At 43.4% G+C, this 11,795-nt stretch overlaps 1 protein-coding gene across 3 annotated transcripts in view; it reads left to right on the top strand.

Annotated features, from left to right (window-relative positions):
- Positions 1-11,795, top strand: part of Psen1 (presenilin 1) — an 82,209-nt gene that overhangs the window by 30,963 nt on the left and 39,451 nt on the right. For all 3 annotated transcript variants that reach the window (XR_001231938.1, XM_005409428.2, XM_005409427.2), the window contains exons 4-5: positions 1,607-1,857; positions 4,389-4,530. Coding sequence is in view for 2 of the 3 variants with exons in the window: in XM_005409428.2 (XP_005409485.1) it covers positions 1,607-1,857; positions 4,389-4,530 (393 nt within the window). In the remaining variant the exon portion in view is untranslated. The remainder of the gene's footprint in view (positions 1-1,606; positions 1,858-4,388; positions 4,531-11,795) is intronic.

Genomic DNA, 11,795 nt, shown 5'->3' with positions numbered 1-11,795 from the left:
GGCAGAGGCAGAGGCAGAGGCAAGAGGATTCCAAGTTTGAGCCTAGCTGTGGGGGTTAAAGAGCAGTTTAACAACTGAATGAAATCCTTTTTCAAAAAAGGAAGTGCTAGGATGCTGCTTAGTACGAAGGGCCTGGGTTCTATCCCCAGTAAGACAGGGAGGCCCTCCTGGAGGCCAGTTGGGGCTCAGAACCTCTCATGTGCCTGGCTGTGGCCGTTTCCTCTCCCGAGAAGTGGTGGTGGTAGTCATGGTGGTCGTGGTGGTCATGGGGCACGGAGAATTAAAAGCAATGCACATGTCATAGTCCCTAGTGCAGTGCAATAATTTTAAGCTATCGGCTGGGCATGGTGGTGCAAGCCTGTAATCCCAGCACTTGGGCTGAGGCAGGAGAATCATTGCAAGTTCGAGACCAGCCTGGGCTGCAAAGTGAGCTCAAGGCCAGCCTGAACTTCATAGCGAGACCCTGCCACAGAAAGACCAAAAAACAAAAATAACTTTAAGCTATCATAAAGTGTGGAATGTATCTTTAATGAATAATACCACAGTAGTCGTTCTACACCATAGTAAAAAAATGAGGCACAAGAGCAGCTTCTTCTTAAATGCTTTTCCTGCGGTATCTCACCAAGCTGATTTCCTCTCAGCAACAGCAGTGACTGTCAGTCTGCGTTCATCTCCTGTTATCTTATTTGTGAAAGGGGTGTGCCGTGCCTGTTTTTCCCTCTCATCTAATATTTTTATTACTATTTGTTGTTACTGCTCTTGTTATTCACCCCACCCCTTTAGAAAGCCTGAGCTTTGTGCAGCCAGGTGGCTAGGTGTGGTTCCCTTACTCTGTACAAAGGGTAGGGGTGGAACACATTGGGTCATCAGCGCTGTTTACAGCAGAGTTGCTCCCTACAGTTTGGTCAGTTGAGTTCTTAAAAGATAACTGTAGCTTTATGTGCAATTGTAAGAAATACGCAGAGAGATCCCTTAAACATCACTACACAGGTTCTTAATTATTTTTTTATTTTTTTGATCTTTTTGAGGCAGGGCCTCACTATGCTGTTCAGGCTGGTCTTGAACTCACTTTATAGCCCAGGCTAATCTTGAACTTGCAGAACTTGGAAAGATCCTCCTGCCTCAGCTTCCAGTGCTGAGATTACAGGTGTGCGCCACCACGCCCAGCTTACTACACAGTTCTAAAGTTTTATTAGTAATAAAGATTATACTTGTCCTTTGCATAACTGGTAAAACTGCAGATAGAAAGCACTTAATGAATTTTGAAAGGTGAGATTACCCTGCCTGGCGGCTGCGGCAAAGTTTAATATAGGTGTCCATATTGAAACCAGACCTCTAGGGATGAGCATGATTGTCTCAGGTAGAGAATGAAAGTGGGGAATGAGATGAGCCAGGACCTGGTAAGAGCTCAGAGCTGGCTGCCCCGGGGAGGAGCAGTAACGCTGAGTGCTGAACTGCGTGCCGCGTGCGCATTGGCTCTTTAGAACTCAGGTGTTCACAGTCTTTCATTAGTCACAGGTCTGGCTGCTGCATATTCTGTTTTTGATGTAGAATACTTGGATTCTGAGAGTCTGATTTACTAACGAGGTTTTTCTCATGCTTTTAGAATGACAGTCAGGACCGGCAGGAGCATGGTGATAGGCGGAGACCTGGCAACCCTGAGCCGGTATCTAATGGGCGAGCCCAGGGGAGCTCCCGGCAGGTGGTGGAACAAGACGAGGAAGAAGATGAGGAGCTGACACTAAAATACGGCGCCAAACATGTCATCATGCTGTTTGTCCCCGTGACCCTCTGCATGGTAGTGGTTGTAGCTACCATCAAGTCAGTCAGCTTTTATACTCGGAAAGATGGGCAGCTGTACGTATGAACGTTTTGTTCTCGAGGGTGATGAGGTTTTTCTTCACAGCATTTCATTACCGCCTTGAAGGCCTTGTACTGGAGGAGTGTGAGAGAGTCTGTCTTCTCTGAAGGCCAGGAGCAGTTGAACAACGGGCTGTTACTTCCCTTAAGTGATGCAGTGGGTGCTGCAGAATTGTTTCTTAAAGGTGTCATTGGATAGCACAGAAGTTATGTGGAATTGAGCACGTTCAGAATAATTTTTCCATCATCAGGGCTCTGAGGTCATTGTCAGCCCCTCACCCCCATGTTATTAACAGAATCAAAGGAAAAACTGAAAACATCAAGTCTTAAAAAGGACTGGAAACAGGATGGCTCCCAAAAGCAGTAACAGTTGTCATAGAATGGACCCATCCCAGTGTGTTTCTCTGTGAGATACAGGTTTCTAGAAAGAGGTTTTGATTAGCCAGTCTTGGTCATGTACCTACACTTGATATCACTGTGACTGACACACATGCAGTGTGTCTGGAATCTCTTAGTAGTTGAGATCATGATGACCAAAAAATGAGTTTCCCACTGTAAATGCAAATGTCAGTTAATCCTCCTCTATGGGGGTAGGTAGTGTTACCTCCATCTTGCTGAGGGTGAAACTGAGGCCTAGAGAGGTTAATAACATTGCCAAGTTTATAAAACTAGAAAGTGACCTTCGTGTATCTGATTTCGCTAGGCTCAGCCCTAAGGCTCTGTCTTTTTTTTATTAAGTTGTTAAATTTTCATTGGGTTTATTTTTGTAGTTTTCTTTTTAATACATGTTTGTAGTACATAATGGTCATATTCATCATGGGGATTTATACATGTACATAACACATCTTAATTCTTTTAGAGCCACTTTTTTTTTTTTTTTTTTTTTGAGTTGGGGGTCTCACTATGTATTGCAGGCTTGCCTTGAACTTGCTTATGTAGCCCAGGCTGGTCTTGCATTCATAGCAGTCCTCCTGCCTCAGCTGTAATCCCCAGTGCTGGGCTTATAGGTGTGCACCACCACTCCTGGCTCAACCTGTTCTTTTTCAGTTATCACAGTTTGAAAGTATATTTATTTATATTATTGAATGTCTGATTTCCTCCTCTACTGTAAGGCTGGGGAGGGCATTTTGCCTTCAAGGGTGAGGTACAAAATAAATAGAAAAAAAAAAGGTGTTAATTGAAAGGATAAATAACTAACAGAAGCTAGCACTCTGAGCTTGAGAACTATTGTGTGGATTCCTGATGCTATTGGTATTAGCCCTAGGTCTCTAAGAAAAATGCTATAATTCCGATGTCCATCTAGTTCTGTCTCTAGGAGCTAGAGTTTTAAGAAGAATTTTAAGTGAGATTTAGAAGGTGAGATTTTGAAGGGTGAGGTTTGGCTATCACAGGACAAGACCTGGCAAGCTGTGGCCCAAGCTTGTCTGCCCACCTCCTGTTGTGAGTAAAATCACTGGAACTACCACCATGTCCATTCATTGATATTTTGTCTGTGGCTGCTTTTACACTATAGAGGCAGAGTTGAATGGTTGCGGGGACCCTGTAACTCACAAAACTTAAAATATTTACCATCTGGCCCTTTATAGAAAGCCTCCTGACCCTGTTTCAGAAAATCAGGACAGCTGCTATCAGTGAAGACGCGCCTGTTTCCTCTCCTCCCACTGAGTCCACACCTGTGCATCAGCTTGTGGGAGCCGAGGGCTCAGGCTCCTCTTTCTTCTTTGACTCTTGTCCTCTGAGTTGCTTCAAGGTCCATACTGGATCCCACCTTCATCGACAGCAGGGAAGAGAAGGACACAGGGCATCTCTCTAGTAGAATGTACTTTTTTCTAGGAAGTTCCTTATACAGTGTATAGTTCATTGGCCACACTTAACTACGGGAGGTAGAAGTAAAGCCTTTTGGCTGAGACCAGCACCTGGAATAGAAATAGTTATGCAGCTCAGGCTGGCCTTGAGCTCACTTTGTAGCTCAGGCTGGCCTCGAACTTGCAGTGATCCTCCTGCCTCAGCCTTCTTAGTGCTGGGATTACAGGCGTGCACTACAACGCCCAGCTGAAAGTATTTTAATGGGAGTGAGAAACAAAGGGAAGATTGCTGTCAAGACAACTGTACAGATGAAAGACGGCAGTGACAAACCATATTGTCCTCCTCGGAAACCACTAGAGGACTAGTCAGCCTAGGTAGTTTATGCAGCAAAATCTTGTTTATTTCGCAGATTACTAATAGGTACACCGCGAGGAAAATGTTTGGTGAGATAATTATTTCAGTTCAAAGCTCCACTAGATGGAGCCAGTGCCTGGCTCACATATAAGTTCATCTCCCTATCTTGGATACTTCTTTTTATTTTGAAGCATTTTAGAGTGTAACTATTTTTCTTAGTTAAAAATTCTTAGCCAGACTGATGAAATGGGAGAAACTGACTTGTGTCAGTTTAGTAAAATAAAACAGAATGACGGTGCTGGAGAGAGTATGTCATTTGGAACACCCATGAACACTCACGCAGGGCTTTGTGTTTTGTGTCATTACAGAATTTATACCCCGTTCACAGAAGACACAGAGACTGTGGGCCAGAGAGCCCTGCACTCAGTGCTGAACGCCGCCATCATGATCAGTGTCATTGTGGTCATGACCATCCTCCTGGTGGTCCTGTATAAATACAGGTGCTATAAGGTAAGCCTGAGATGGCGGGCTTTCTGCCTCTTCCGTTTATGCTTGCATTTTTCTGTCACATACCTTACTTGGGCTAGTAAAGAAAAAGGTCTTGTATTTCAGACCTGGTTAATTTTTTGCTATCTTCTCTGTAATTGTGGAGTATTTTAAAAATACAAAAAGGCATAAATGGAGAACAAATATTTTTCATGTGTACTTGTGTACTTAAGATTTCCTGAAGGAATAGATACCCTGAAATCTTTGTATATGCCCTCATTCACAAATAGTACCATGAAATACGGTTTTCCTCATCAAATATTTTAAAATTCGGATTCTCATATTTGAGGGTGGAACAGGAAAGCCGCCTTCAGATGTTGGTGTTAAAACACACTGGTGAGCTGGGCATAGTGGTGCATCGCTATAATCCCAGCACTCAGGAGGCGGAGGTAGGAGGACTGTTGCGAGTTCGAGGCCAGCCTGGGCTACAAAGTGAGCTCAAGGTCAGCCTGAACTGCATAGCGAGACCCTGTCTCAGAAAGACAAACAAAAAACTTTTAAAAACCACTGTGGTGACTGACCATATCTTGCTTCTGAACTGTCACCACCCATCTGCACAGGTCTCCTCTGTGGTAGTCCTGCTTCTGTCCTTGGGAAGTGGGCCAGGGCGGTCGTGCAGGAAAGACACAGGCCCAGACCTCCATCCGCCCTTGCCCTAGTTGTGGCTCACTAAGTGGCTCACTCCTGAACTCTAGCCGCATGGCACATGTTTTGGACTCAAGCTTCAAAATCTTATGAACTACTGTAAGTCATAACCCTTACAGTCATTCCAAGTGTCAGGAATTATGTTAACTTCCCAAATACTAGAGTCTCCTCTATTTCCTTCCAGGTATTTTTCTAGTATATTTTATTTTGTTTTTTTCTGTTTTTCTGTTTTTTTCTTCCAGTACCAGGAATCGAACTCATGACCTTGTGCTTACCAGGCAGGCGCTTTGCCACTGAGCTAAATCCCCAGCCCCTCTAGTACATTTTAAAACATGATTAAAATATAGAATCAGTGAGTGCTGTTCCTTAGCTTTTACTTTGGTATAAGCATTTTTTCTGTGTTACAAGTTCTTAGAAAATATTTCTGTGGCTACGTAATATTTGACTCAATGAGTATATACTGTAGTTAGGTCTTCTGATTTCTCTGATATTAGACAGTTTCCTTTTTTTTTTTTTTTTTTGGTCTTTTTTGAGACAGGGTCTTGCTATATGGTTCAGGCTGGCCGTGAGTTCACTTTGTAGCCCAAGGTGGCCTCAAACTTTCAATGATCTGCCTGCCTCAGCCTCCCGAGTGCTGGGATTACAGGCATGCATCACCATACCCTGGTGCTAAAAAAATGATGTCTTTATGCATAGAACTTTTTTGATAATTTCCTTGGGGTAAAATCCTGGACATGGAATTTCTGGAGCAATTTAAATCTGCATTTATGGCTCTGTCAGTGTGCAAACTCCCTTTTTCAAAGGGTTATGTCAGTTTGTGTGTAGCACCAGTAATGAATGAGAGCATCTGTTTTACCCCACCTTCACAACAAGGTTTTTTGAGATAAGGTCTCACTCTGTAGTTCAGGCTGGCCTGGAACTCACAGTGAGCTTCCTGCCTCAGCCTCCCCAAGCACTGGGATTGCAGACATGTGCCACCATGCCTGGCAAGTTTTTTTAACTGGTGGTAATTTTTATAGGCAGAAAAAATGTCTTAACTTGCATGTAGTTGATTACTAGTTAAGATGGGATATTTTCTTAATTCTCACGAACTCTAAAATGATGCAGAGCTTAACCTTGCTTGTTGGCCCTGTCGATTCTGTGAGTGGGTAGAATAGTTACCCTAAGAGACCGTAGAATAGGGTAAAATAGTTAGCCTAAGGGACTGTCGAGCCTGTGAGTGGGTAGAATAATTACCCTAAGGGACCATCTGTGGGCCACTATTATTATATAGAGAGAAGGTGAAAGGCGTGTGTGGTAGCAGGTCCTCAGTACTTGAGCCTCAGAGCAAGTGATCTAAACCCTCTCTCTGCTTTGAATATGTTCTTTGCTAATTTTCTTTATCCTTATCACCAGCTATATCATATCTGCAAGTGCTTACCTGCTGGTTCTTTCTCTGCTTTATTACACTCACTTTTTTTTTTCTTTTTGTCTTTTTGAGACAGGGTCTCGCTATGCAGTTCAGGTTGGCCTTGAGCTCACTTTGTAGCCCAGGCTGGTCTCAAACTCGCAACAATCCTCCTGCCTCAGCCTTCTGAGTGTTGGGATTACAGGCATGTGCCACCTCGCCCAGCCTACACTCACTTTTTGACTTTTGACTTACCTGATTGTATGCTATTTTGTTCTTTATCAGATTTTATTAAGGGGTGAATTTCTACTTTTTCTTTCTTGTAATCTAGAATTTACTCCCAGGTGTTCTGCTTTTCTTTTTCAAAATACCTGTGTCATTAGATAGATGGAACTCTAAACTTAAGATTGCCTAAATTCTTTTTCCTAAGAATCTTAGAAATTATTTAATTTTTATGTATTTGCTTATTTCAAGTACAAGCACCATCTCTAAACTACCTCCCTTTCTCTGCTTTTAAATGTGAGTTTTCCTTTTAGTGGACAGTGTATTAAACCACACAGACCATGTCTGCCTTATTCCATTTAATCTTCACGTAGTTCTGTGAAGTATCCGTGTTTTACAGATGCGGAGCTGAGAAAGCATCACAGTTACGTGGATTAGAAGCTAATGGGTCAGTTTGGGGATCTGAGCCCAGAGTTTGGCTTGGATCAGCAGAGCCGTGACATCAGACTCCTTGCAGATCCAGTTCTCAGTGCCCTGAAGTGGTCTCTGTCCTCGTGGCTCCAGAGAAACTGCGTATTCTGGCTGCCAGTGTTATTTCCCCTGGTCATATCTGCTGACCTTTTGAACTTAATTTCTCTGGACCTTATTGCCATGGCTTAATACCATTGCCCTCCTCTCTTCAGAAGAATTTCTCCTAAAACATTCCAGTCCCGAGTCTCTGACATGGACTTTTGCCTCTCTCATTGCTTCTTGGAAAAGTATCTATAACCTCATGGTTTAAATTTGCACCCTCAAATACAACTTTTCGCCCAGAAGTCTCTGCTTTTTAGGCCCATGGTTAGTTGATTTTTTTTTTTTTTTTTGCCTTTGTCTGTCAGTGACATTCAGATATCTGCTAGCACATAACTTGGAACCAGTTGTCTTTTATGCCATGCCCTTATTATCAGTTGGTCTGCTCTGCCAGGGCCTTGTTGCTCTTAATTGTGTAATCATTGCCGTCGCTCATATCCGTTATTATTACCCGTACTCATCAATTGCTTTTTTCTTCATGTCTAGCATTTCTGATGCCAGAGTCTTGCTGTGCAGTTCAGGCTGGCCTTGAACTCACGACAGTCTCCTGCCTCAGCCTCCCGAGTGCTGGGATTACAGGTGTGCACGACAACGCCTGGCTTTGCTGGCCCTTTCTACACAATTTCCCTAGCTTGATTCTTAGCTGGCCTTATACACCAGCAGTGGCAAACCTATGGCACGTGTTCTGCTGCAGACTGTATCATTGAAAGCTCTTAACAGATTCACTGTCACTCTTCTGAACTACCTTCTCCCTTTCAAATATCACAAAAGCAAAAATAGTAGGGCTAATAATATAGCTCAGAGCAAGAATGTTGCCCAGAATAGGTGAGGTCTTTGGTTCAGTGCCTAGCACTGCAAAAGTAGTAATAGTAATAGGAGGGGGGGAGGGTACTGTTCACTATTAAAAAATATTCAAAATAGGTAGAACTGTGCATGTTGGAGTTATCACCATAACTGCCACTCCCCAGATGGACCCTGTTAATAGTTTGATGGACTTTTTTTTTTTGCTTTTTACTTGAATACTAATACCTGTAAATACATCCTTTTTTTAAGAACAGAAATTGAGGTGTATTAAAGCTCCTGTTTTATAATAATAATTCTCCCCTCTCCTAGTGCCTTTCTCTTCTAACTTGAGTATGTTTTAGAACTGTTCATCTCCGGTGATTTTCTTCAAATACTACTAATTGTATATTTTTTTTACTTCTAGAATTTCTGCTTGGTAGGTGTTTCTTGTTTTTTTTTTTTTTTTCAGTGCTGGAGATATTTGGTTGTTTTAAAATGTTTGGGTATTGTCTCTTTGCTTGCTCATATTTTACAGTTTTTTCTTTCGTTACATATATACTTACTTATGTTCTATATCCAGCTGTTTCAGTATCTGAAGTTTTGGGAGGAGCATAATTCTGCTGACTTTTACTCATAGTGCTTTGTTTCCTCTAGTAGTCTGTGATCATTTTGAGTTTATATTTACTAAGGTATAGGTTTTTTTTTTTTTTTTTGTTTTTCTCCGGTACCGGGAACCGAACTCACGACCTTGCACTTGCCAGGCAGGCGCTTTTTCCGCTGAGCTAAATCCCCAGCCCCACTAAGGTATAGTTTTGAATATTGTATGAGACCTATCTTTTGCATGGACACTAAAACCTAAAACTTACAGTTGTTGAAGATTAGCATATACTGTTAAGCTACCTGAGGACTTTATACCATCTTAACCCCCCTGATTCCTATTTCTCCCCTTTTTTTTGGTAGTAGTGGAATGGTTCTAAAAATTTCCTTCCTCCTTTGGACCTTGAACTCTATTTCAAAGTATATTTAAAATATTTAGTATAAGTTATGTTTTATAGGGAGAAAGTTTTCAGGATCTGATCCTCCATATTGCTGGAATAGAAGTCCCTTTCAGTTACTTCAGTGGTTTCCAGTTTACTGATGAAATTAACGTCTGTGGTTGTGAACTAAAGCGCACATGAACGCAGGTCGTATGTCCTCTCCGCGCCCCGTTTGCCGCCTTGTTGCTCATCTAGAACCACCTCTCGCCTTTCCTGCGCTCCAGCTGCTCCAGGTTTCTCCAGCCTGAGTGCAGTCTGCTTACCCCTGAGCTGATTTCCTGTGTCAGCTCTGCTGACCTCACGTCTTTCAAGCAATTAGGATGCAGATGAAACAGGTTGTTTTTGCTTATTTTTGACAGTGCTTTTTCTAAGTTCCTTTTGTTACTTTTCTGTGAAGGGACTCTGTGCTATAAACATTTTCTTTGTACCATTCCGCTGAGCCTATTTAAAAGTCCTCCCGGGCACCAAGTCAGCATGCACAAGTGGGCCTGTGCCCCACAGGATGGGTGGATGGAATGGAAAGTGTGTGGGGTGGAATCGTACAGGCCCATTGTTCAGGGCTTGAATTTTGTAGTTATATCTGTCTCTAGTTTTCTGGTTACCTATATCTTGCTACATAGAGAATTAATGATAAAAATGAAAGATGCAGAAAGTGCTAGGAAGGCATGTCCCACAGAGGTCTTGTAAGCATCGACTTCTAGTACTGTGCTGAGTAACTGATAAGAGTGGACATACTTGTACTGCTGCCTGTCTTGGAGGAGAGTATTTAATCTTTCCTCAAGTATGATGTTGGCTATCTGTAGTGGATTGACCACTGGTGGTCAGCTTATAAACCCCAGCTGAACTGAGTAAACATGGTGCTGGGCGTGGGAGGCCCACCTGGGGACTGTTGTCAGCAGCGTAAGAGGCAGACCTGGAGAAGAAGCAGGCTGTTGGGAGCTGAGAAAGGCTGTTGGCAGCTGGTGGAAGCTGTAAGGAGCTGTTGGTTTTTTGGAGGAGCTCGTCATGCTGGCTTCCTGATGAACTTGGCTGCTTTAATCCTTTGAGGAGCTCGGGACCTTGTTGGCACTGAGAATGGCTTTGGTTCACTTTGGGGGAGCTCTGGTCCTCACTTTGAGCATCGCTTTCTGGCTCCGGAGGGGAAGATGGTGCACTGCCCGTCTCCTTGAGAAGCTTGTTGTGTTGGCTTTCCTGATGGGAACACAGCTGTCTTCACCACTGGAGGAGCTCAGGACCTCACTGTTGCTGAGGACGGCTGTGGTATTTCTCAGGGAGGTCTGATTCTTTGAGCATCACTTCCCGGCTCCAGTGCAGATCCCTCAGCCTGCTAGCACAGGTCCTTCATCCTGCTAGCCCAGACTTCCTAGATTCTACCACTGACCTGTGGGCCTTCCCAGTGTAGATCCTTGAAACAGGCCTGCATGAGGTGTGTCAAGGGCTCTGGTCCTCCAGTTGGATACGTAGGAGGCATTGTTATGGGCTCTAGGCCTTCAGCTGGACTCATGTAGGACATTGTCACAGGATCTAGGCCCTCAGCTGGATTTTTGGTCTATAGTGTGTGGACAGACTTCCTGCACTCTCTTGTATATGCTTCTTTAGGTGACTCTTATAAATAATTTTATAAAATATGTGTTCTGTATTATATTTTTCCCCTTGCAAAATAACCCCAAACCATAACACTATTCCTAGGGTCTTAGCATTCATAGGCATTAAATTTCATCAAGTGCTTTTTGGGTTTCAGTTGATATGATTATATGGGATGTTTTTTTTCTCTAGGTTGTAAATAAACTGAATTTTTTTTTTTTTTTTTTGGTAGTGGTGGTACTGGGGTTTGAACCCAGTGCCTTTACACTTAGCCAACCCTTCTTTGTTTTTTATTTTGAGACAGGGTCTGACTAAGTTGCCCAGGCTAGATTCAAATTTGGATCCCAGAGTGCTGCATTACAGGCACATACCACTGTGTGTAAGCCTCACGTTCTCAGGGTAAATTCCATTTGATGTGGCTCATTCTTTTTATTCTGTGCTGGATTCAGTTTACAAACATTTTGTTGAGGATTTTGCACCTGTATATGAGATATAGATGTGGTTTTCTCATACCATCTTTGAATAGCTTTGATATCACAGTGTCTTAGTTGCTTTCCTCATCACTGGGACAAAATACGCTTACCTAAAACCCTCACCTGAAGAGGAGGGGTTGGTTTCGGCTCACGTGTGTAGTCCAAAGTTGACAGGCTCCAAGGGGAGGCCCAGCAGAAGGGCCGGGTGGAGGGGAGCTGCCCACTGCTCGCAACCAGAAGCAGAGAAGGAAGGGAGGGTCTGGGCGGGGAAAGACACCTTTTCAGGTCATGCCCGGGGCCTCCTCTTCCTGCCAGACTCCGCCTCCAAACGGTAGCCAGCTGGGGGGATGCCGTAATCCAGTCACCTTCCAGCAGCCTGTCTGTGATAGCATGGGGTCTTGGAGAACATTTTTTGTCTAAATCCTAATTCAGGATAACAGTGATTTCATAGAATGGGTTGGGAAGTGCATGTTCCCTCTATTCTGTTTTCTAGGAGAGGCTGATACCATTTCTTGAAATGTTTAGTAG

Source organism: Chinchilla lanigera, unplaced genomic scaffold (genome assembly GCF_000276665.1).
Source record: "Chinchilla lanigera isolate Chin_1 unplaced genomic scaffold, ChiLan1.0 scaffold00122, whole genome shotgun sequence".
NCBI lineage: Eukaryota > Metazoa > Chordata > Mammalia > Rodentia > Chinchillidae > Chinchilla > Chinchilla lanigera.
Note: the sequence above shows the minus strand (reverse complement) of the source record. Positions and strands in the feature narration are given on the sequence as shown.